Source organism: Saimiri boliviensis, chromosome 17, assembly GCF_048565385.1.
Source record: "Saimiri boliviensis isolate mSaiBol1 chromosome 17, mSaiBol1.pri, whole genome shotgun sequence".
Taxonomy (NCBI): domain Eukaryota; kingdom Metazoa; phylum Chordata; class Mammalia; order Primates; family Cebidae; genus Saimiri; species Saimiri boliviensis.
Window position 1 is genome coordinate 8,495,134 of NC_133465.1, and position 25,161 is coordinate 8,520,294.

The 25,161-nt window shown below is 51.0% G+C and overlaps 1 protein-coding gene, 1 long non-coding RNA gene and 3 other non-coding genes across 5 annotated transcripts in view; 3 read left to right on the plus strand and 2 right to left on the minus strand.

Moving 5' to 3' along the window:
* The window catches only part of LOC101049678 (uncharacterized), an 18,685-nt gene extending 16,483 nt beyond the window's left edge, over positions 1 to 2,202 (plus strand). The window contains exon 3 of the long non-coding RNA XR_012514533.1: positions 1,402 to 2,202. This is a non-coding gene — a long non-coding RNA (uncharacterized LOC101049678). The remainder of the gene's footprint in view (positions 1 to 1,401) is intronic.
* The window catches only part of ALOXE3 (arachidonate epidermal lipoxygenase 3), a 26,451-nt gene extending 2,674 nt beyond the window's left edge, over positions 1 to 23,777 (minus strand). Inside the window, exons 1-15 of the mRNA XM_003929205.4 lie at positions 23,345 to 23,777; positions 22,533 to 22,733; positions 21,438 to 21,642; positions 19,963 to 20,044; positions 19,295 to 19,414; positions 18,851 to 18,976; positions 16,493 to 16,596; positions 15,449 to 15,621; positions 14,175 to 14,318; positions 13,882 to 14,085; positions 13,707 to 13,793; positions 13,053 to 13,222; positions 12,347 to 12,468; positions 6,317 to 6,417; positions 5,568 to 5,738 (exon numbers count right to left, since the gene is read on the minus strand). Coding sequence (XP_003929254.3) covers positions 5,568 to 5,738; positions 6,317 to 6,417; positions 12,347 to 12,468; positions 13,053 to 13,222; positions 13,707 to 13,793; positions 13,882 to 14,085; positions 14,175 to 14,318; positions 15,449 to 15,621; positions 16,493 to 16,596; positions 18,851 to 18,976; positions 19,295 to 19,414; positions 19,963 to 20,044; positions 21,438 to 21,642; positions 22,533 to 22,733; positions 23,345 to 23,464 — 2,130 coding nt within the window. The 5' untranslated portion in view covers positions 23,465 to 23,777. The remainder of the gene's footprint in view (positions 1 to 5,567; positions 5,739 to 6,316; positions 6,418 to 12,346; positions 12,469 to 13,052; positions 13,223 to 13,706; positions 13,794 to 13,881; positions 14,086 to 14,174; positions 14,319 to 15,448; positions 15,622 to 16,492; positions 16,597 to 18,850; positions 18,977 to 19,294; positions 19,415 to 19,962; positions 20,045 to 21,437; positions 21,643 to 22,532; positions 22,734 to 23,344) is intronic.
* A 65-nt stretch (positions 23,778 to 23,842) lies between these two features.
* On the plus strand, positions 23,843 to 23,915 carry TRNAK-UUU (transfer RNA lysine (anticodon UUU)). Its single transcript has one exon. It is a non-coding gene; the product is annotated as a tRNA-Lys (tRNA).
* A 484-nt stretch (positions 23,916 to 24,399) lies between these two features.
* On the plus strand, positions 24,400 to 24,471 carry TRNAQ-CUG (transfer RNA glutamine (anticodon CUG)). Its single transcript has one exon. It is a non-coding gene; the product is annotated as a tRNA-Gln (tRNA).
* A 445-nt stretch (positions 24,472 to 24,916) lies between these two features.
* On the minus strand, positions 24,917 to 24,998 carry TRNAL-UAG (transfer RNA leucine (anticodon UAG)). Its single transcript has one exon. It is a non-coding gene; the product is annotated as a tRNA-Leu (tRNA).
* Between the last annotated feature and the right edge of the window lie 163 nt (positions 24,999 to 25,161).

The window sequence follows — 25,161 nt, forward strand, 5'->3', positions numbered from 1 at the left end:
ATCCTCCCACCTCAGCCTCCTGAGTAGCTGGGATCACAGACATATGCCATCATGCCTGGTTAGTTTTTTTTTAATTTTCTTATTAGAGACAAGGTCTTACTATGTTACTCACTGCTCATAAACTCCTGGGCTCAAGCAATCCTCTCTCCTCTGCTTCCCAAAGTGCTGGGATTACAGGCATAAGCCACCACACCTGGCCTTATAATTTCATTTTCATAATAACAACCAACATGTAAGCACTTTACATAAACCATTACAACCATACAGATAGTCTTATCATTCTCACTTTAAAGATAAGGAAATTAGGGCTTAAAGAGGCCATTAGGTATCTAAAGTCATATAGGTGATAGGTGTGAATCTGAGTCTAGAACTTTCTAATGAGACACACTGCCCTTCTTAAGATTACTACCTTTGCTAGGTGCCGACTATAATTCAGCAAAAAGATTCAGGAAGCTTCCACCTTTTGCTGTGCTTTCAAGCAGTTTGAGTGACTTAGGAATCATTTGCCCCTTGGAGTTTAAAGGGATCAGATATTTTAAAACTTTTTACATTTTTCTATGGTTTTTCATCTCTTCTGGAGTTTTAGGTATCATATTTTCCTAGAAAAAGATTCATTTCATTTAGATTTCCAAATCTGTTGCATGAAACTCTAAAATTTTTTAAATCGGCTGGGTGTGGTAGCTCACACCTGTTATCCCAGCACTTTGGGAGGCTGAGGTGGGCAGATCACGAGGTCAGGAGTTCCAAAACCAGCCTGGCCAACATAGTGAAACCCCGTCTCTACTAAAAAAAAATATATATATATATATATAAATTAGCTGGGCATGGTGGCAAGCACTTGTAATCCCAGCTACTTGGGAGGCTGAGGCAGGAGAATCACTTGAACCCAGGAGGCGGAGGTTGCAGTGAGCTGAGACCGCAAGACTGCACTCCAGTCTGGGTGACAAAGTGAGACTCTGTCTCAAAAAGAAAAAGTCAGGGCCGGGCGCGGTGGCTCAAGCCTGTAATCCCAGCACTTTGGGAGGCCGAGACAGGTGGATCACGAGGTCGAGAGATCGAGACCATCCTGGTCAACATGGTGAAACCCTGTCTCTACTAAAAATACAAAAAACTAGCTGGGCATGGTGGTGCGTGCCTGTAATCCCAGCTACTCAGGAGGCTGAAGCAGGAGAATTGCCTGAACGCAGGAGGCGGAGGTTGCGGTAAGCCAAGATCGCGCCATTGCACTCCAGCCTGGGTAACAAGAGCGAAAGTCCGTCTCAAAAAAAAAAAAAAGAAAAAGAAAAGAAAAAGTCAAAAATCTTCTCTGCATTTTTGGTTACATGCCTTTCCCATTCCTAATGCTGTATATTTATGTTCCCTTTCTCTCCCTTTTGTTTCCCCTTGATTTGAATTGTCCAGGCCAGATGCAGAGGTTCGCTCCTATAACCCCAGCACTCTGGGAGGCCAAGGCAGGAGGATCACTTGACCCCAGGAGTTCAAGACCAGCCTGGGCAACATAACAAGACCCTGTCTCTACAAAAAAATCAAAAAATTAGCTAGGCGTGGTGGTCTGTGCCTGTGGTCTCAGCTACATGAGAGGCTGAGGTGGGAGGATTTCTTGAGCCCAGCAGTTGAGGATGCAGTGAGCCATGATCACATCACCGCACTCCAGCCTGGGTGACCATGTCTGCAGTTGCCCAGGCTTTTCTTGAGCCAGCCTGACCCTGTCGAAAGAAAGAAAGAGAGAAAGAATGTAAGGGGGTGGGGGGAGGGGAGTAAGAGAGAGAAGGACAGGAAAGGAAAAACAGAAAGGAGAGGGAAAGGGAAGGGAGGGGAGGGGAGGGGAGAAGCTAAACTCGTGCTGGAAATGACAGTCTGCCACTTCTGGGCCTGGACTTGAAGAAATCCGAAAGCTTGTTTTCAATCTTGGAAGCCAGCCACCATGCTATGAGGAAGTCCAGCGATCCTGCTGGAGAGAGACGTCTTGGAGATCCTGGGGGGTAAGACAGCATATGGAGAGAGAAGGAGGCGACACAGAGGAGCACTGAGGCCCCAGACATGTGAGCAAAGCCTTCTGGGAGCTTCCAGCCCAGCCCAGTCACCTGCTGACTGTATGCAAGTATGCAAGTTTCGCCCTACCCTGTAGACCCAGCTTAGCCCTGACCAAACTTCGGACTCAGAGAATCTTAAAAAAAAATAAATCTGTCTAGAGGTTGTTTATTTTATTGTATTATTCTTTTTCAAATAACAAGTTTTATGTTTTTAAAACCAGATTGACATCTAATTTCTTGTTTTCTTTTCTTACTTAAAGATGGGGTCTTGTTATGTGGCCCCGGCTGAAGTGCAGTGGCTGTTCACAGGCGTGATCATAGCATACTGCACCCTTGAACTCCTGGCCTCCAGGAATCCTCTCACCGCAGCCTCCTGAGTAGCTCAGACTACAGGCCTGTGCCATTGCACCTGGCTTAATACTTGGTTTCTAAAACTATGGTATAGCCATCAAGAAAAACAGAACACACACACCAAAGAAAGAAAGAGAAAACAAAACAGAACACAGAAATATGACAGCCCGGATTCAAAGCCTACTTACACCGGGCGCAGTGGCTCACGCCTGTAATCCAACACTTTGGCAGGCTGAGGCAGGCGGATCATCTGAGGTTGGGAGTTCAAAACCAGCCTGACCAACATGGAGAAACCCCATCACTACTAAAAATACAAAATTAGCCAGGCATGGTGGCACATGCCTGTAATCCCAGATACTTGAGAGGCTGAGGCAGGAGAACCACTTGAACCCGGGAGGCAGAGGTTGTGGTGAGCCAAGATCATGCCATTGCACTCCAGCCTGGGCAACAGAGCAAAACTCAGTATCAAAAAAAAAAAAAAAAAAAAAAAGCCTACTAACTAGCTCTGTTCTGTTGAGCAAATTGCTGAATCCCCCTTAACTTTAGTTTTTTCCCCTGTAAAGTGGAACTACCATTTACTGAAAATAAAATGCCAGCACGGTGCCAAGCATTTTATTTTTATTATTATTTTTTTAATAAAAAAATTTAAAAAGGCACCCAACATAAGGTGCGAACCCACGACCCTGGGATTAAGAGTCTCATGCTCTACTGACTGAGCTAGCTGGGCTATTATTTATTTATTTATTTTGAGACAGTGTTCATTCTTGTTGTCTAAGCTGGAGTGCAGGCAGTGGCACGATCTTGGCTCACTGCAACCTCCACCTCCTGGGTTTAAGCGATTCTCCTACCTCAGCCTCCCGAGTAGCTGGGATTACAGGCACACACCATCATGCCCAGCTAATTTTTTTATTTTTAGTAGAGACAGGGTTTCACCATGTTGGCCAAGCTGGTCTCAAACTCCTGACCTCAGATGATCCACCCACCTCAGTCTCCCAAAGTGCTGGGATTATAGGTGTGAGCCACTGTGCCTGGCTGCCAAGCATTTTAAATAGAGCTATGGATTCATTTCACATTTTAAAATAGTGTACACAAAGGATCTGATTTAATGACTGATAATGATATCTCCTCAGTGACAGCTGCCATTATTATTGTTTTTATGAGTTTCCAAGTTAAACTTTCTATGGCTTATAGGAGAGAGCCCTCCACCCTCATCCTGGTGCCTACTCATCTGTCATCCCCCTGGGACCAGGTAGGGACTAGACCCAGAGTCCTGCCATTCCCAGGAAGATCAAACAAAAGAAGATCCCAGGAATCTTTCTTTCTTTCTTTCTTTCTTTGGTTTTTTTTTTTTTTTTTTTGGTCACCCAGGCTGGAGTGCAGTGGCGTGAACATGGCTCACTGCATTTTTGACCTCCTGGGCTCAAGTGATCCTCCCCGCTCAGCCCCCGCAAGCAGCTGGGACCACAGCCGCACACTACCACACCCGGCTAATTTTTGCCTTTTGGGTAGAGACAGGGTTTCACCATGTTTCCTAGGCTGCTCTTGAAGTCCTGGGCTCAAGCAATCTGCCGACCTCAGCCTCCCAAAGTGCTGGGATTACAGGTGTGAGCCACTGCACCCAGCAACATCTGGAATCTTTCTAGTACCAAAGAGAGTCAAGCATGAGAAATAAGGATATTCACCTGTCAAAAGGTTTGTGCTCAAGGCGGCTGTGTGAAAATGGAGATGATGGGCACTGGTGATAAAGGGCTACTTGCCCAGCCTAAACTGAGATATTGCCTCCTCTCTAGCCCCCTGCCTCCAAAGTTGCCTGCTGCATCTGTTCACACAGCCACAAGAGCACCCTTGCTAAAGCAGATTAAACCACTGGGCCTCAGGCTTGATTGGCAGCTGGGCACGGCTCATGCCGGTAATCCCAGCACTTTGGGAGGCCAAGGTGGGCAGACCACAAGGTCAGGAGTTCGAGACCAGCCTGGCCAACATGTTGAAAGCCAGGCTCTACTAAAAATACAAAAATTACCCGGGTATGATGGCAGATGCCTATAATCCCAGCTACTCTGGAGGCTGAGGCAAGAGAATTGCTTGAACCCAGGAAGCAGAGGTTGCAGTGAGCTGAGATTGTATCATTGTGCTTCAGCCTGTGTGACAGAGCAAGACTCCATCTGGGAAGGCGGGGGTGGGGAAGTCTTGATTGGTTCCCCTTTGCCTTCTAAATGAATACTGTGCAGACAAAGCCCTACCTTCCTCTCCACTCTGCTATTTCCATTTGTGATCCTACAAACACACCAGTGAATTCTCACCTTGAATTCTGTCCTTCTCCCTCCCTAAAAACTAACCCTGCTCCTCCTGTCTGTCCACCTCCTGCTTGTCCTGCAGGTTTCAGCTTAGATGTCACTTTCTCCAAGAAGCCCTCCTAGGTTCCCCCAGACCCAGTTAGGTTCCACAGGGCCCTGTCCTTACCTCTATCACTGGACTGTAAGCTCACAAGGATAAGGCTCAGAGCTACCCATAACAGTGTCTGGCTCACCACTGGTGCTCAGAAAGTGCATGCTGAATGGAGGAATTAATATGTAAGTAATTCCTACAACACTGTGGCACCCTTTTTCATTCATCTGTATGTCTCGTCAACTAGACCACAGGCTTCTTAAAGGCAGGAAGGGCTCATCCAACTTTATAGGCCTGTTGCCCAGTGCTGTGTGGACACATAGGAAGTATCCAACAAATGTTTGTTTTTTTGCTTTTAGGTTTTTGAGATGGAGTTCACTCTTGTCACCGAAGCTGGAGTGCGGTGGCGTGATTTCAGCTCACTGAAACCTCCGACTCCTGGGTTCACGTGATTTTTTTGCCTCAGCCTCCCTAGTAGCTGGGATTACAGGCACATACCACCATTCCTGGCTAATTTTGTATTTTTAGTAGAGACGGGTTTCTCCATTTTGGTCAGGCAGGTCTCAAACTCCTGACCTCAAGTGATTCGCCCACCTTGGCCTCCCAAAGTACTGGGATTACAGGCATGAGCCACCACACCAGGCCTTGTTTTTTGGTTTTGATTGGAAACTGAAGAACCCAAGGCAGCTCTGCAGTGAATGTAAAACCCACCAGTCAGTCCTCAAGCCCCCAGACAAAGCCACCACCTCCACTGGTGGCCCTAAAAACCCTACTCCCCTCAACACCCCATGTACACACCTGGTCCTTGGGCTCTTGGCTGACCAGCCAGAAGAGGAGGAGGTTGTTACAGCTGACGTTGACTTCAGGGAGGGTGTCTAGGTAAGTCTTCAGGGTGGTGGTCCCCTTGGCCTGGGGTGGGGGCTGCCTCATGGATGATGGAGCATTGGGTATATAGGCCCCAAAGTCATGCTGTGGAGACCCCCATTCCAGTTGGGTCAGCGGGCCAGAAGGGAAGCATCAGCTCCCTCTTCATCACCCAGATCCCACCTCTATCATCTGAGGGGTGATTGTTGGGAAATGAGGGGATGATGGAAAGAGAGGAAGGGGTAGGGAGTGGAAAGTCCCAGAGGTGGGGCAGGAGGCCAGCTTACTCCCTGTACTCCCCACCCAGTGTTCCAGACTGGGTAGAGTGAGTCACTAGGGAAGGAGGTGGCCCCAGAGTGGAGGTAATCCTAGAAAAGAGCCTTGGGCTGGCATGCCATACAGAGCAAGCTGATACTCCACCGGGCTGGGTTCTAACTATGAGAGGAGCCCCCAAGTTTTACCCCCAAATTAACCTCAACTTGAGTCACCATTACGACCTTGACCCCAGCTCCACCCAGTTATCACCCAGTGCCAGCCCTTCAGCCCACTCAGTTGCCACTCTAACCCCAAGCCTCATCATAAACCCACTGCAACCCTGACCCACCCATGCTCTCAATCCAAACACAGGCCTCAGGTCCACTGCTGACACCCGATGTCCCCAGGCCTGCCCTTTGCAGCCTTACCTGCCCACTGTTGACAGCAGCGTGCTGGGCAGAACAATTGAAGATGATCGCAGTGAGGAACTTCACCAGCTCTCCTGGGGTGCACAGCCGGCTTGGGAAGCCTGGGTGTGGGGAGGAAGGGTAGAGGGTGTGGATGGAAGGTACTGGATTACTAGGGCCAGCTCAGGGCTGGGGCTTACCACAGAGGGAAAGTGAGGAAGTAAGGAATGCCTAGCCATGACTGTCTTAAGACTCAGATTAGGGTTGGGCTGAAGTTAGGGATGGCAATTACTGATGGTTGGTCTCCGAAGTGGGTCAGGGTAGGAGATGGAGGCTGGGATCTGGCCAGAAAATCCCTGGCATGCAGGGCCAATGACAGACCCAGGTTCAAGCCAAGTACCGGGCTGCCTCTTCCTGACTTCCAAGGCACATCCACCTGCAGCCCTGGTTAGCATGCAATGATTTAATTCTACCCAATTCACCAAGATTTGTTCAAGCAGCCAGTATCCAACCATCTTCTGCTGGGCTCAGCAGCAGAGACCAGTGACCACAGGGCATGTTGCTCACAAGCTCACAGTGACAGAAGCAGAAGGAAGCTCCTAAGGCCAGAGCTTGGCTCTTTGAGGAGAGGGCGGGCAGGACAGAAAGGGGCACCAGGAGCAGAGTGGTTAGTGGAGGCCTCCTGGAAGACAAGAGGGGCCTCATGAGTTGAAAGATGGGTCAGCCTTGAACGAAAACAAACAAACAAACAAAAAACAAAAAAACAAAAGAAAACAGAGAGAAGTATTTCAGGCTGGAGAGGGGAGCGCTCCAGGGCTCAGCCCTCTGTCCTCTTCACTCTGTGCCCCACTAATCTCGTCCAAGTCCATGGCTCTAACCACCTCTCACTCGCCAGCTCCCAGATTCCCATCTCCGGCTGTGCCTGGCTCCTGAGCTCGACTCAGCCGTGGGCATTAGCCTGCAGCGGCTTACCCGACGCCCCACCTGAGCGTCTACATTACCTCACACTGCACAACGGCGAGAACATACGCCCGTCAGATTGTCACCCTTCGATAAAACCCCTGGAGGGCTTCCCATCTCACTCGCCTTGCCACGGCCCTGCTGGATCTAGCCCCAGCCCCTTCTTTCACTTATTTTCCTTCCTGGCTTTTCACTTATCCGACTCCAGCCACGCGGGCCTTCCTGATATTTCTCAGACGCACCAGCACAGTCAGACCTCAGGGCCTATACACTTACAAAGTCTCTGCCCGCCACCCTTGCCCCTGTTATCCCCAGAAGTAGCACCTGCATTTCCTTCAGGTCTCCACCCTGACCACCTTCCTGAAATAATCTCTCTACCTTGACACACTATATTCCGTGATGCTCTCTCAGTTTTCCTCTTCACATTCATAACCACCTGACATACTTGTTTGCTGATGATCTCTCTCTCTCCAAAAGAATGTGAAGCTCCACTAAGGCTAGAATTTTTGTCTTTTTCACCACTAAACCTCAGCATGTAGAACAAGACTTAATCAGTACCAAGGGTCTGGTAATTACTGGCTGATTGAAGTGAATGCATGAGAGGGTAAGAAGCCAGAGCATGGGAGGCAGAGGTGGGAAGATTGCTCAAGCCCAGGAGATCGAGACCAGCCCAGGCAACATAGAAAGGCCCTGTCTCTACAAAAAAAAAAAAAAAAAAAAAAAAATTTTAACTGGATGCCGTGATGTAGTGGTGTGTGCCTGGGTGGTCCCAGCTATCAGGGAGGCTGAGGTTGAGAATCATTTGAGCCTCGGAGGTCAAGGCTGCAATGAACCATGATCATGCCACTGCACTCCAGTCTGAGTCACAGAGTAAGACCCTGTCTCAAAAAAAAAAAAAAAAAAAAAAAAAAAAAAAAAAAAAGCCAGGGTGGGAAGGCATGGGGCATCAGCAGGGTGAGGGAGCAGGGAGGGACCTAATTGGAGGTGGTGATACTGCAGTGGCTTGCAGGGCCATGTGGTTTCTGGGCAGTATTCCAGAGGATTAGCAGGGTGGTGGCCCTGCAGGCTTGGCGGGCAAACAGCGTGTGGCTGGGGGAGGTTGAGAAGCAGCTGCTACAATTCAAGAGCACTGTAAGGGAGGCTACAATTAGGGTGGTGACAATAGAGATCAGCCACCTAACTGGATTTAGGAAGAGAGAGAGGGAAACGTGAGTCAAACCGAACTAAGGTTTGGAGTCAGGCTGACTGGGCAGAGGCTGATGAGTAGAACAGAGAGGCTGGAGGAAAGATCCGACATCTGCCTGGGAGTGTGTGGGAGTTTTCTGGATGCTCTGCTTTTGAATGAGTCTCTCAACTCGGAGGCTGAGAACAAAAAAGCAAAGCAGGTGAACACACCTGTAGTGTCAGCTATTTGGAAGGCTGAGATGGAGGATCGATTGAGCTCAGCAGTTTGAGACCAGCCTAAGCAACAGAGCAAGTCCCTGTCCCTAAAAAAAATAAACAAAAGCAAAAGCAAAACAACAACAACAAAAACAAAGAAGAGGTCAGATCATCTAAGGAAATTTTTCTGTAGTTCATATTGCCTATTTTTCCTCCATTGGAATATGGAACCTGACCAACATAGTGAAAAAAAAAAAAAAAACCCCATCTCTACTAAAAATACAAAAATTTTCCAGGCACAGTGGCATGCAACTGTAGTCCCAGCTACTAGGGAGGCTGAGATAGGAGAATCGCTTGCACTGGGAGGTGGAGGCTAATGAGTGTGCTTTGCCTTTTTAAATGCTGTATGTGAATCTAGAATAGGTTTGTATTTGTTGGAAGAGCTGTTATCAATCTGAAGAGTGTTCTGATGCATTAAATCAGAGACAAATGTAATAAAGTAAGATAGAGGAGTTGCATTAACAGTAATTAGATCCCCCTTTGGGTCTTAAGTAGGAAACAAACACACCCAAATATTAAACAACTGCCTAAGGAGGAGGAGCTGTCAGGATCAAGACTGCTCATGATTAACAGCAGGTTTGCAAAACACAGGCAAGGGTCGCCCTTTAAAAACTCAAAGGCCAGGTGCGGTGGCTCACGCCTATAATCCCAGCATTTTGGGAGGCTGAGGTGGGCAGATCACCTGAGGTCAGGAGTAAGACCAGCCTGGCCAACATGGTTGAAACTGCATCTCTACTAAAAACACAAAAATTAGCCAGGCCCACGCCTGGCTAGTTCAAGAGATTCTCCTGCCTCAGCTTCCCAAAAGTAGCGAGATTACAGATGCCCAACACCATACTCGGCTAATTTTTGTATTTTTAGTAGAGACAGGCTTTCACCATGTTGGTCAGGCTGGTCTTGAACTCCTGACCTCAAATGATCTGCCCACCTCAGCCTCCCAAAGTGCTGGGATTACAGGCGTGAGCCACCGTGCCCGGCCAAATGGGGAAATGTGAATATGGACTATATATGAAAATGACATTGGAGAGTAGTGTCAGTTTTGTTTCGTGTGATGACAATATTGCAGTTGTATAGAAAAATGTCAATTTCTGCCAGGTGTAGTAGCTCACACCTATAATCCCAGCACTTTGGGAGGCCGAGGAAGGTGGATCACCTGAGGTCAGGAGCTCAAGACCAGCCTGGCCAACATGGTGAAACCCTGTCTCTACTAAAAATACAAAAGTTAGCTGGGCATGGTGGCATGAGCCTGTAATCCCAGCTACTCGGGAGGCTGAGGCATGAAAACTGCTTGAACCAGGGAGATGGAAGTTGCAGTGAGCCAAGATCACAGCACTGCACTCCAGCCTGGGTGGCAGAGCGAGACTCTGTCTAAAAAAAAAAAGAAAGAAAAAGAAGAATGTCTATTTTTAAGATGCATATTGAACAGGGGTGAAATAAGATGACTGTAACTTACTTTAATGGGCTTCAGCAATAAACAAAAGCAACAGATTTGATATGGCAAAATGTTGGCAATTGCTGAATCTAGTGGTGGGTAAATGGGTGTTCATTACACTATACTCTGCTTTTCTGTATGTCTGAAAAAACTTTTGTTTAAAAAGAAAAGCCTCTAAGCCCATTACAGGGCTGCAATAGCTATTCATTCTATTTGGAGGTGACTTGAGACCATCCCTTCTCTCTCGGGCTCCCCATACAGGAGCTCCTCTAGGTGGCCTCTGGAAGGACTAAGTAAGCTTAAAAGCCACATCCCTGCTGAGAGAAGTCCCAGGCCAGGTCTGGAGGATGGACAGTTGTGCCACTCGGAGCTTTTCCCTTTTCTCCCACTACCCCAATATAGACAGGCTTCTACCGTTTGTTTGTTTTTTTGTTTTTTTTTTTTTGAGACAGTCTCACTCTTGTCACCCAGGCTGAAGTGCAGTGGCACAGTCTTGGCTCACTGCAACCTCCGCCTCCTGGGTTCAAGCAATTCTCCTGCCTCAGCCTCCTAGGTAGCTGGGACTACAGTCACATGCCAACACATCCAAACTTTTAGTAGAGACGGGATTTCACCGTATTAGTCAGGCTGGTCTCCAACTCCTGACACCTCAGGGGATCCACCTGCCTCGGCCTCCCGAAGTGCTGGGATTACAGGCCTGAGCCACTGCATCTGGCTTCTGCATTTTTGCGTGGCAGACTACAAACTACAAAATACAGTGTCCCTAGGTAGGTAGCTACAAAGAGCAGCAATGGGCTGTGCAACCCAAGCATGTGACCGTGCCGCTGTCATGTGCTGGGCTTAAGGGTAACAACGAGACATCAAAAAGAAAAATTCTGGCTGGGCATGATGGCTCATTCCTATAATCCTAGCACTTTGGCAGGCTGAGGCCAGAGGGCTGCTTGAAGCCAAAAGTTCAAAACCAGCCTGGGCAAAAAAGCAAGACCACCCCCCCTCGTCTGTACCAAAAACAAAAGAAGAAAAGGCTGACTTGGCATACTGCCTACGAGTTAGCAATGCTCCGTGAGGCACAGTTTAAAAATAAAAATTTGGCCGGGCGCAGTGACGCATGCCTGTTATCCCAGCACTTTGGGAGGCCGAGGCGGGCAGATCACAAGGTCAGGAGTTGGAGATCAGCCTGGCCAATATGATGAAACCCTGTCTATACTAAAATCACAAAAATTAGCTGGACATGGTGGGGGCCTCTATAATCCCGGCTACTCAGGAGGCTGGGGCAGGAGAATCGCTTGAACCCGGGAGGCAGAGGTTGCAGTGAGCTGAGACTGTGCCACTGCACTCCAGTCTGGGTGACAGAGCGAGACTCCATCTCAAAAATAAATAAATAATTTTTAAAAAGTCTTTCAGAGAATGGGGAATGCTGACTTGGGAGATTTCTGAGTCTGGAAATTAGCTGCAGAGGAGAAACAGAAGAAATACACATTCCATGAGAGGGGTAGAGAGGAGTCAGAGATTGAGGACAAGGTAAGAGGTGGGATGGGGAGAAGCTGGGACCTGGGAAGAAGCAGGGAGTCAGAAGGACATGCCCTTCCTGGAGCTAAGGGAAGACTGTAAAGAAAGGAGGGTGTGATCTGGGGTATCTGCTCCACTTGGGTTAAGGAAAATAAAATCTAAGAGGGAGGCGCTGCTGGTGGTGGTGGGTCTGAGGCCTCTCAGGCAGTGTCAGAAGAGAAGGGAGAGTTAAGATCTGGTGACAATCGTAAGTGAGGGGTCAGGCCACAGCAAGACCAACGCACTCCAAGAAGTTTGCAGCCAAAGGAATAAAGAGAGGTTGGTGGCTGGAGGGGCCATGTGGAAAGACAGGAATAGGGGTTTGAGAGAAGGTTCCCAGAATCCTCTGAAGTCAGAGATGGCTCCCACTGCATGTTCCAGCACATTGCCAGAGCTCAGGAAGCGGAAATGAATGGCTGGGCTTATGAAAAGTTCACGGGACCAAGGGGTACAGAGCAGCGGATGAAAGTAAGGGCTTTGGAGACAGTCGGAGTTGGCTTGGGACCTGCCCCGCGCAGCCTTCTTTGTGCCTCTTTCCTTATCTGCTAAGTGAGGATATTAACAGCATCTACTTCAAAGGCTGATCAATAAATGACTGATGGGAGGGGGGTGAGGCATAGTGCTAGATCATCATCAGAGCCTATGAGGAAAGTGGGATAGAGAGGGGATACCTGAGCTTTCCCGGCCCAGGAACGCCTGAGCAAAAATTTCGCCAACCCAGGCCTGCAGCTCCGAATCCTGCTGCACAGATGCATCACTGGGATAATAGTAGCCCACGATTTCTGAGACAAAGCTGCAGGAAAAGAGACACCAGTGCCACTGGAGTAAACATGGGCTCAGGCCTGGCCAGAAAACAGAGGCCCACAGCCGCCCAGGTGGCAGAGAGGCAGAGAGCCATGGGGGTTCAGTGGGGACCCCCAGGTGCAGCTGGAATCTGAGTGGCCGGGCTTCCCTTAAGCCCCACTCATTCCTGAGTCATGGGTGCTCCACACCTCCTTCCTGTACAGGGGCCTAGGGGGTGGGCAGGGAGCATAGGAAGAGAGTCTGACTCATGCCACCCCCCACTCCCCACTCAGCACCCAGGAGGAAAGAAGACCTGCCTGCCCCGAGGCCCCAGCCCATGCTTAGCTGATGCATCAGCCCTGATACTGTGATTCCACTGGACACCCCCTCCTTCCCCTGCATCCACATATCCCCAGCCCCACTCTGGACCGCAGCTACCTGCCATCTCAGAGGGGACCCCAAACCCAATTCATACCCTCAAGAATTCCCTATGCTGGAGTGTGAAAACACCTGGAATCCCCAGCCACCATGAGCGCAGGGACCACAGTGCCCAGGCCAGGAGACCCTAGTGGGACTCCCGGTCCTGCCTCGCACCTCTCAATGGCCGCCCAGATCTTCAAGCCGTCGTCTCGGTAGTAGTAGTTGGGGATAGCCAGGACGCCGCGGGCCCGCAGGCTGTCCGGAAGGCAGAAATTGGTGTAGGTGAAGTGGGCCAGGCCCGTGCTCATGAGGTAGAGGAGGCCTTGCCTCCCGATGGAGGTGACCTGAGGACACAGCACAGCTCGGCTCCCGAGCCGTCCCAATCCCCACCCCAGTGTCTGGGCACGAGATGGGGCCGGGGACTTGGCCCAGAGAGGGCCTTCTTCGGTTCATCAAGCAATTTACAACCAGGGATCAAATACCCACGAGGGCCTGCCTGACACAGGCTGCGGAGCTTGAGGCCCCATTACGTGCATGAGAGGAGATCCTTAGAGATTTGGTAACTTAATGAACTGAAGGCCAGGGAGCCTGGCTGGGCTCCGGATCAACTGGAGGTAGTGCTGGGGCTCAGGATCAGGCTGCCCTGCCTGTGGACCCGTAGGGGGAGCTAGGGCCCGGGACAGGGCCTGCGAAGGGGGCAAGTAGGAGATCGGCGGAGTGGGCGGGGCTGGGGGAAGAGGCAGCGGTGGTGCAGGTGCTCTCACACCCCAGGTCTCCTCACAAGGGGCTTGGGCGCGGAGCCTCAGGGGCCCGGCGGGGAGGCCGCACCTGGTCCACGAGGCCCTCGGGGTTGAGCAGCGTGGCCCTCGCGATGGTGTTCACCTGCAGCGTGTAGCGAGTGTGGGGGAGCAGGAGCTGCGAGCGGGGCGGGTCACGTGAGCCGAGGGCGGAGGACAAGGCCGCCCAGCCCCGCCCCGCTGGGCCCCCGCCCGGGGTCGCTGACCTTGTAGATGGGGTGGCAGAGCGGCAGCTGGCGCAGCGTGGCCATGGCGAAGGCCTCGCACAGCAAATGCGTGCACAGAAAGTGCGTGTTGTTCTCGTGCACCAGGAACTCGGAGTTGCGCACCCACGTCTTGGCCAGCAGCCAGTCCCAGTCGGAGTCGGTGGGCAGGAAGATGGGGCTGTCGGGCCCGGGGGTCTGGCTGAGCTGCGGAGGAGAGGAACGAGGGATGATGGGGCTCAGGGCTGGAGGTCGGCCCCTTAGACCCCACCCCGAGGCGCCGCCGCCGGGCTCACCTGGATGGCCAAGGGCACCAGCGCCCCCTGGGGGCTGAGCCACAGCAGGCACAGAGGGGCGGCCACGTACTGCGGGCGGTCGTTTAGGCAGTGGGTGGGGGCCTCCGCCAGGATCCAGTAGTCCGCTAGGAAGATGTTCCCCCTCTGCAGAAGGCGCGCAGACGTTGAGTGTCCCTCCCCACCGGCGCTCCGCTTCCCTCCCGTTTCTCTGCCCACTTTTTTTTTTTTTTTTTTTTTTTTTTTGAGACGGAGTTTCGCTCTTGTTACCCAGACTGGAGTGCAATGGCGCGATCTCGGCTCACCGCAACCTCCGCCTCCTGGATTCAGGCAATTCTCCTGCCTCAGCCTCCCGAGTAGCTGGGATTACAGGCACGTGCCACCACGCCCAGCTAATTTTATATATATATATTTTTTTTTTCAGTAGAGACGGGGTTTCACCATGTTGACCAGGATGGTCTCGATCTCTTGACCTCGTGATCCACCCGCCTCAGCCTCCCAAAGTGCTGGGATTACAGGCTTGAGCCGCCGCGCCCGGCCTCCCTGCCCACTTCTACCCCAGCTGAGGCCTCAGAAATTCTTGGTGCCTGAATTAATAGTCAACGTGGGGTACCCCGCCCTACCCAGAATGTCGGGAATGAAGTCCAGCTGAGTCCTTCCTTGTGCAAGCACTAGCCTGCTGGTACAAGCCACCGTCCACTCCTCCTCACCCATACCAAGTCCTTCCCACCGTCAACTCAGATGGAATCCCATTCTGAGATCTGATCACTCTGTAACCAGCAACAGCTAAATCAGCACGGGAGCACTGACCAACCACCTCTCTAGCTTTCTGGAGGAGAAGCCTGAGGGCTTAGCTGCCCCAAAGAGACTGGGTCAGAGGCTTCTCCTCTGAGCCCCTAGTTCTCTGTGATTTTCCCTGGTGTATCCGGTGGCCCTACCATTGACCTGTCCTAAAACAGCCTCCCTCGGGCCTCAGCCCCTCCTCAGGAGGCCCCAAAACAAGAGCAAATCCTCCTCCAAGCTGTCCCTGCAGCCACCCTTCCTGTTCACCTTTTCACCAGGCCCCTTCTCAGGACTCAAAGCCTCCCAAGCCCCATCTGAGCCTCATCTGCATCTGTTCTACTTAAATTGTGCAGCATCACGGCTGCCCAGAGAATGAGGTCCATAGGTGAGATGCAGCCCGGGCCATTTCTGTACCCTCCACACACATCGCTTGTCCATAATGGTCACATACCCACCTCCCACCTATCAGGCCCACTACCCAGGTCCTTACCCACCTCTAGCTCTGTCTGCAGGCATGTGCTCTGTCCCAGCAAGGGGGCCACCATATCATTGGTGACGGGCAGCTTGCTGGGCAAGCTGGAGATGCAGTGGAGCATGATGGGATTGACGCCATTCAGGTACTGGTACCCGAAGAAGTGATCCTCCCTCCAGTGCTCTGTGACATACTCTGGGGGAACAAGAGAAGGGAGCAGTTGGTCTAGAAACTACTTCCCTAGATCCTTGGTCCTGCCAAGCGCTTTGCTTATCATTGTGGTTTAGGTTGTCTTCCCAAAAACTCTTATGAGGTAGGAATCATTATATCTTCAATTTATTTATTTATTTATTTATTTTTTTGAGACGGAGTTTCGCTCTTGTTACCCAGGCTGGAGTGCAATGGCACGATCTCGGCTCACCGCAACCTCCGCCTCCTGGGTTCAGGCAATTCTCCTGCCTCAGCCTCCTGAGTAGCTGGGATTACAGGCACGTGCCACCATGCCCAGCTAGTTTTATTGTATTTTTAGTAGAGACGGGGTTTCACCATGTTGACCAGGATGGTCTCGATCTTTCGGCCTCGTGATCCACCCGCCTCGGCCTCCCAAAGTGCTGGGATTACAGGCTTGAGCCACCGCGCCCGGCTATATCTTCAATTTAATATTAGACACTAAGGGTCAGAGAGGTGGAGTGACTTGCTCAGCTGAGGGGCAGAGCAGGGATTTAAACCTAAGCCTTTCTGGACCCAAAGCCTGGAGCACTTGCTGTTTAGAGTAGGCGAAGACAGTCACATGCCCCGATCAGGATCAAGATTCCCTAAATGACTGTCACCCTCTCCCAGGCAAGCAGAGTGTCTCTCTCTCCTGACTCCCCTGTTTTTGTCCCCTCCTCAGAGGAGGTGACTTGTCCTCCAGAGGAATCTGGGAGATGCCACCAGTGAAGCCAGGAGTCCCTCCACTCAAATCCAGCTGAATCCCTGGGAGGGAGCCCTTTCCCAGGAAGGGGAGGAAGGGGTCTGAGCTCGAGATAAGGTGAAGGGTAGACAAGTCCTGCCTGGCTCTGCTCACTTGTCGTGAAGGTCTTGTGGCACCAGAAGATGTTCCGCATGTCATCCAGCTTCTTCCAGGAGCCCTTTCGATCCAACAGCCCTCGAAGCTTCATTCCCAAGGACCTGATGGGAGAGGAAAAAGTGAGGGTGGGGTTCGGGGGCTGGAGTCTGCTGGGAACCGCTGTGTGCCCCTCTGCCTGGAGGAACTGACAGGGTCCATCCCCAGAGTAGAGATGCCTAACAACCCACATGGAAGAAAAAGCCTAGTGCCCAGTGGAGGCTCTGTGGCCTCAGGAGACCTTGGTTCACATGCAACCATCCCTAACACAGGTCATTGCACGCTCACGTAAAGGTAGCACACACGGCCCTATGGTGCAGACAAGCCACCCTCGCTAGTGTCTTGGCCTTTGTTCTCCAAGCTGCCACCCTGTCGCAGACCCGCACTGGCTCTCTTCTGCCTACAGAACAGGGCCCCAGCTGCCAAGCCTGACCAGCCTATGGAGATTCCTATGGAGCAGCCAGTTTCTGAACCTTTTTCCAGCATTTTCTCCCACCCTGGACATTAGACAGGGCCAACCAAGACCCACTCTCCAAACATGACCAGAGACATGCTTTGTACACTGGGTGTGGAAGTGGGGCTGGCACATGGAGGGGCACACTTTGTGGATGTCTATACCATTTGAGTTTTTACAGTGAGCATTATTTTTTTCCCTTCTTTTTAAGATAGGGTCTCCCTGTGTTACCAAGGCTGGAGTGCAGTGGCTGTTCATATACACAATCAGGCCGGGCACCGTGGCTCACGCCTGTAATCCCAGCACTTTGGAAGGCCAAGGCGGGCAGATCACGAGGTCAGGAGATCGAAACCATCCTCACTGTCTCTACTAAAAGTACAAAAAATTAGCCAGGCATGGTGGCATGTGCCTATAATCCCAGCTACTCGGGAGGCTGAGGCAGGAGAATCATTTGAACCCAGGAGGTGGAGGTTGCTGTGATCTGAGATCACACAACTGCACTTCAGCCTGGGTGACAGAGCAAAACTCAGTCTCAAAAATAAATAAATAAATAAATAAATAAAAATAAAGGAAAATAGACACGATCATAGCTCACTGCAGCTTCAAACCTCTGGGTTCAAGCAATCCTCCTGTCTCAACCTCCCAAGTAGCAGGGACTACAGGTGTGCCCCACCATGCCCTGCAACATCATTTTATATTGAGGAGAAAAATGCTTGACATTCAATCAGCTTTCCCCTACTTCTAGGGCTTCATTTAAGCTGCACCTCTGGCAGAAAGCCATCTACTACATCTCTATGATAAAAATCTATCTGTTCTATGCACGGCTCAGAAGCAAAGTCCTTTATGGAGCATTGCCTGAACTCCCCCAAGACACATGCCTTGGATCTTTCACACTCTTCAATCCTCAAATCGTATTGTAAGCCCAGTGGACATATATCATCCCATTATACTACGAGCTCCTCAAGGCAAGGACTTGGCTGTGTCTGCCCCATCATACCCAGCTCACAATAGGCACTCACTAAATGGGCTGAATCAAAGGAAAAAGAATGGAGGCTGGGCTCGGTGGCTCATGCCTGTAATCCCAGCAGTTTGGGAGGCCGAGGTAGTCCTGAGGTCAGGAGTTCGAGACCAGCCTGGCCAAGATGATGAAACCCTGTCTCTGCTAAAAATGCAAAAATTAGCCAGGTGTGGTGGCACGTCCCTGTATTCCCAGCTACTCGGGAGGCTGAGGTGAGAGAATTGCTTGAACCCGGGAGGCAAAGACTGCAGTGAACCGAGATCGCACCACTGCACTCCAGCCTGAGTGACAGAGTAAGACTCCATCTCAAAACAAAGAAACAAACAACAACAAAAACAAAAAAAACGGAAAGGGAATAGAACATGGAACAGGTAGGCCTTTGGCAATTGGTCAATAACATAGGATGTACAAAGATGTGATGTGCCCTGAAAGTGTGGGCCCCTGGGGAAGGCAGGATGGCAAGAGGGAATTAGTGATCTGACAGGTCCAGGAACAATGTCACCTGGCTTCCTAAGCACTCATGCACTCACTGTACAAACACTTGCTGGGGGCCTGCCCAATCAACACCCAGTGGGTGGGAAAACCATGAGGAGTTCAATCATGAAAGCAGAGGCTGAGGAGTCTGGGGGCAGGGAGAGGGGACTGGGGAGCAGAAGGGGGAGATGGGCAGAAAGGGAAGGAAAGAAGAGAAGGAAGACTGGGGGGCAGGGAGGGAAAATGGGTCCTGAGAGGAGGGACTAGGGCATGGAGGAGGGATACTGGGGATAAGGAAGGGCAGTCTGGGGCAGGAGGAGGGGGATGAATGGGCAGAGATGTAAGGTGTTCATCAGAGGGGTGGTAGCCTCACGCAGGGATGGCATTGAAGAGCAGTGAGGCCGTCTTGGTGGCTGAGTAGCGAATATTGGGCTCCATGTACAGCAGGGATGGGATGTCAATCTTCATGGGGAAGCCAGGCAGATACCGATTCCCACTGCTGGGGGTCAGGGGAGTAGAAAGACAGAAACTAGTCAGTGGGCCCTGCAGCCCATCCCCTTAATTACTTCCCTCTTTCCTGCCTTCCCCAGGTCTCCCTTATTCCCGGCTCCTCCCCTGCCCTCTCTGCTCCTGACCTAAAATAACCTCCTCACTCTTGTCCCTTCTGCCAGACCCTTTGGGGCCGTCTCCCATCCTGACACTTGAGTGCAACTGCGCTATCATAGACCCTACCCCTCCTCAGGCTGTCAGGACCCTTCCTCCCAGCACACCCTCCGCTTGACTTCCTTTTCCCTCCTTCCCAAGCTTTAGTCCACACCTGTCATCCTGGTCTACACAAGTTGTTGTCTTTGTCAAGGCAAATTTCTTGTCTGACTCCATCTCCTGAAAGCTGCTGACGTCTACAATGCGGGGGAAGCCAGGAGCATAGATCTTCCAGCTTCCAAGGGAAAGAAGTCAGAGGTGGCAGGTCAGCTCACGATAAACACAAGCCTTAGCTTTAAAGACATGACTTCAGATGAAAACTTCAGAAACCACCTGCTTTCTGGATAGGTGACAAGGAATTGGACATTTCTCCATGAAAGCACTGGGCTTCACGTGAGGGTAGCATTTGAGGAAGGCATTAATGCCCACGCTGGTTTAGAGATGGGTTTGTGTTGAGATTAAAATCATGGCAGTTTAGCAGGGAGGATGAGAAAGGACTCAGATTGGTGGGTACCTCAGATCACTTCTGCTATTGGGATCTGGGTTACATCAGGGACAGTTGAGGGCTGAGGATGGCTTCACTGCTGGTGTTAGGACAACTGTTACTACTGGTGTTCTCAGTTCAGGTTCAGGGTCACTGTTAAAGCAGGGTTAAGTCTAAATAAGAGTCCTGATCCAAGCTAGGCACCCACGGTTGAGAATGAGGTTAGAGTTAGGAACAGTCTGATGAAGGCTGAGGTCAGAATGAAGATGGGGAAAGAAGTTAAATTAGGCCACCCTCACCGGTAGCATTCTTGTCGGGCCTGGAGCTCCCGTGTCCTGTGATCCAGGAGGAGGGGAAGGGAGTCCTGACAAACAGTTCTTGCTGTGGAGAATGAAAATTACACTTGGCCTAAGTGTCTTTTCAAACAACACCTTTCGCAAACTTGCCTGATCCCCCTGACCCTTGGACCCAATCCAACAGCCACAGCCCTGGGAATCACGTGGCGATGCCCCCATGTCCTTTGTGTATCCATCAGTAGAAGGGATTCAAGACAGCCTCACCCCGAAATTATAACAACCTTCTTAGTCCTTGGCACGTTTATCTCCTCTCCAGACTATAAATTCCTTGAGGGCAGAAGTCGTCTTGCATTTTTTTTCCCCTCTGTATTCCCAGCTTCTAGCGTGGCGCCTGGCACCATGTATATAACGTGCATTTGGTAAATGACTAAGGAACAAATATGTCTTATGAAGCTATGGATGGATGTGCTGTGATGATGGATGGATGTGCTGAGAGCTTATTTATACTGAGGTCTATGGAAAGCTCATTATGGGCCATGGGATAATGTTCACTTGCCTTACTTTGACCTAGAATATGCATCCTTCATCCTGAGCCTCCTCCCAACACCCAGAGCAGCCCTACTGTTGGCTCTCCAGATCGGATAGCTCTGGAAACTGAAGGATCTCAAGCCCAGCATCTGAGGAAGGCCCCACAAATTCAACAAGGAACCCGAACAGCATCTCACAGGGACTCATCCACACTAGAAAATTTAGTAGTATGGGAGGGAACAGGGCCTCTCCAGCTAAACTGTCTAAGCAGTCAGGGCTTCTCTACCTGTTAAAATCAAATTACTCAGCTTGCAGTTTAGTTACTCTCTGGGGTCCAGAGGAACTGACTCTGGAGAACAGCAGAGGGAGGCTGTGGAAAGCAAAGTGCTTCCTGTGTGTATGAGAGAAGGGCACATGCCTACATGAGTATGTGTGTCTGTGTGAGTCTCCAGAGGAGTCAATATCATCTGGAAAGCCCTTGAATTTCAGGGCTTGAGAGGCTAACTTTTTTTTTTTTTTTTTTTTTTTTTTTTTTTTTTTTTGAGATGAATTTTCTGCTCTTGTTGCCCAGGCTGGAGTGCAACGGCGCCATCTCGGCTCACCGCAGCCTCCAGCCTCCACCTCCCAGGTTCAACTGATTATCCTTCCTCAGCCTCTCCAGTCGCTGGATTACAGGCATACGCCACCATGCCTGGCTAATTTTGTATTTTTAGTAGAGATGGGGTTTCTCTATGTTGGTCAGGGTGGTCTCGAACTCCTGACCTCAGGTGATCCGATTTCAGGGTTTTTTGGTTTCTGTTTTTGTTTGTTTGTTTTCAGAAAACATCTACTTGGGACCCCAGAGTTTCTGACCCCAATCTTATTCCCTTCACTCAGGGGCTCTGTGAGACCCCACTCAGAATCCCAAAAGACACCTTCTGCAGTACAGCTCAGCCCTCGTCCCTGCCCACCTGTTCCTGGCCGCAGCTCCACGGTGCAGTAGCCCTCAATCCACTGATAGCAGGGGAAATGGGACACCGTACCATCCGGTTCGGTGACACAGATACGGCTGCAGTACCAAGAGTCCTTGCGGAAGAAAGCATAGCGCTCCTTGTGTACACGCAGCAGCAAGAGCTCACCCAGCTCCGCTGAGCATCGGACCTTGTACTTCTGCACCTGAGGGGACCAAGACAGCAAGCAGGTGAGAGGCGGGAAACTGCCAAGGCGGTCCTTGCACCTTGCAACGTGCATCTACGCCTAAGCCTATTCGGACACACAAACCTGATCTGCTGCCAGCCCACACCGGGCTTTTCTATGAATTAGAAAAAGGTGCCCGGACATGGCGCGGGTGGCTCCGTCTGTAATCCCAATACTTTGGGAGGCCGAGACGGGAGGATCACCTAAGGTCAGGAGTTCGAGACCAGCCTGGCAGACATGATGAAAACACGTCTCTACTAAAAATACAGAAAATTAGTCCGCCGTGGTAGGGGCACTTGAAATCCCAGCTACTCAGGAGGCACAGGCAGAAGAACCGCTTGAACCTGAGAGGTGAAGGTTGTAGTAAGCTGAGATCAGGCCACTGCACTCCAGCCTGGGCAACAAGAGCGAAACTCCATCTCAAAAAAAGAAAAAAAGAAAGAGAAAGGGTGCCTGAGCACAATGGGTACTGCATTTTACTAGCTTCCTAGGAGGGCTGGGAACCCTTGTGAAGGCCACCTGGGGCTGACAGAAGCAGGCAGATCCCCCCTCCGGGTAAGAGGAAATCCAGGCTCAGAGAGGAGAAGCAACTTGCCCAAAGCCCACTGTCAATTACGGGAGGAGTTTAGAAGCCAGAGAGTCTCTCTACTCTCCGCCCAACGCTCCTTCCTCTCCACAGTCCTTCCTGGATGGAGTTTATCTAATCTCCAGAAAAGACAGGGACCTCGATGGGGAAGGTCGGGAGGTCAGGGCCGGTATCCCGAGTTCAGAGAATCGCACGAGTGTAGGAGGAATGCTTCTCCTGCCTCGGTTTCCCCTACGGGCCCTGCCCCTCAGAGGTCGCGCTTCCCTCTCTCCTTTGTACTCACCGATCCCGGGGCGAAATCCCTGCCCATTCGATCTAGCCGCTGCTTGGGGCTCTCACCACACGTGCCCACCAGTGTGACAGAGATGTTGTCCAGTGTGCCGGCCTTCAGGTAGGGACCAGTGGTCACACACAGGCGGTACACTGCCATGATGGGAGGGAGGAAGTGCTGCCCCCGGCAACGCTGGCCACAGCAGCAGCCGGCCTGGAGGAGGAGAGCGGCAGGTCGGACCGGGGTGGGCTTCTGGGTGGAGGCCTAGGGGCTGCGGGGTAGGATAAGGCTGAGAAAGGGCCCAGCTCTCTCCGGGATGTTCCTGGGCTTTCTCCCTCTCTCTCCGAAACTCCCTGCTGGAGGCTCGGGCTCCCTCTCCCCGCCCACAGCCTTGCACTCTAATACTTGTCTGCTTGTCTCCGACACAGCCAGTCCCTCTGGCTGGCTCACCCAGATAGATATCAAGAGCCTGGGTTCCACCGCGGAGGGAGGACCCCGCTGCTGAGACCGAGACAAGGAGGAGGTGACGCCTGTATAATTGGGACACTGCCCTCCGCCTGTTCCGTGGCCCGGATTGATGCCCTAGAGTGCTTGTCCGCCCACTCCCCAGTGTCCCCCAAGATCCGCTCCTCCCCTTTCCCAGGCGGAGCTGAGCACAGGGCACAGGCATTCCTACCCGTGAATCATCCGTCTCGGTCATAAATCACACGCGACTACAGCCACACGCAGGTGAGTCGCACACGCATTCCAGCACATGTCAAATGGTCAGGAACAGCGCCCCTGTCACCCCATACACCGATCCTCCCCCTCCCCCGACCCCGCACCTGGCCCTCTTTGTCCTCAGCCTTTGGCACGCCCGACCTCAGTCTCCGCTCTGGAGTAGGGCCAGTCAGGAAAACGAAATACAGCGCCGGCACATAGCATCTGAAGGCCCCACGTGGCATTCTTTCCGCTCCATACCGCCCTGAGCCTGCGGGACCCTGGGCAGGAGCCGGGGTATCCGGGACCTGGGCCACGAGTGGCTGGGGATGAACCTCTAGGAGAGGGAAGCCCAATAGCCCACGGCGGCCCCGCGCGGCCGGGTCTGGAGCCACACGGTTCCAGCCGCCACGACGCTCCAATCCCTGCGTCCCAGCCTCGGCTGGGGCTCTAAGGATGGGAGTCAGAGAAAGCACAGTCAGCTGCAGGCGGGCTTCACTCGCTGACTCTGAATCTGCGCCAGAATTGTCTGCTCAGATATACACGATCCTCTCAGTTCTACAGGCCTGGATTTTCATACAGAGAACGCTCTTATAAGCAAGGAGCAGACGGCGAAGAGCAGGGCCCGGATAGCTCAGTCGGTAGAGCATCAGACTTTTAATCTGAGGGTCCAGGGTTCAAGTCCCTGTTCGGGCGCTTTCCCCTTTTGCTTTTGGATTACCTCACTTCTTCGCATGAAACAGTGGAAAACGGTAATAAAAAAGGTTACTACTTTTTAAGATTAACTGAGACTGAAACTTGGTTTCCACAAAATAGAGCAAATGACTGTGGAAGGTAATAAATATGCTTTAAAGCCGTATCTACGAATTTAATTTTTCTGGTAGCCACGAGTTAAACAAAATTAATTTGACGGATCTATTTTACTTAACCTAATATAATCAACATTTTTTACTTATTAATGAAATTTTAAGTCTTTTTGCTCGTGCAAAGCCTTCCAAAGAAGATGTGTATTTAGAGGTTGGCAATACATCTGAATGTACATATTTCAAATGCTAGATAACGGTGTCTATCATATCCAACAGCAGATTTTGTTTTGTTTTCGTTTTAAACGGAGGCTGTGGAAGACGCACAGAATAGGAAGTCCAGTAATGTACATAATCTTGAAAAGATTGAGTAAAGGGGTTCCATGGTGTAATGGTTAGCACTCTGGACTCTGAATCCAGCGATCCGAGTTCAAATCTCGGTGGAACCTTACAGTTTTTGAATACCGGTATGCTGCTGCACACTATTAGTTGATTTTCACACAGAAGATAACGCCTATGACCCCAGAGAATCCGGGAAAAAAAAAGTAAACTCGGACACTACCAATTGCTTGTGCTTTTCATACCAGATAATTGAGCCCTATAGCACAGTGTTAGAAGAAAATACAGTAAAGTATTTAAATATGTTGTAAGTTGAGCTAACATTTGAAAACATGTTAAAGATGTTACGAAGAAACGAAATGTTGTTTCAGCAGTTACTATCACGTCTTAGCTTTAGGGATGGAAGCAGGCGTACACGTGTCTGGAAGGCCAAACAGGGAAGATGATGGTGAAACAATTTCCGGGGAAACTCATAAAATTACATGCTGCATGTAAATAGTAGCAGAACATAATGGAATTATATCAGGCGCTTGATCCACGAGAAAAACTCCAGCCTGGCAGCGGTGGGATTCGAACCCACGCCTCCGAAGAGACTGGAGCCTAAATCCAGCGCCTTAGACCGCTCGGCCACGCTACCCGCGTGAAAACTCGGTTTTCCTGTTGTCCTCCTAAGAGACTAGAAGTAAGGAGTGGGGCAAACCTGAAAATGTCAAATTTGATCCAACTCCTTTTCCACATTTTTCAGACGAGGAACCATTGAGACTCTAAACCGCATAGCAGCAGATGCCAGAACAGATAAA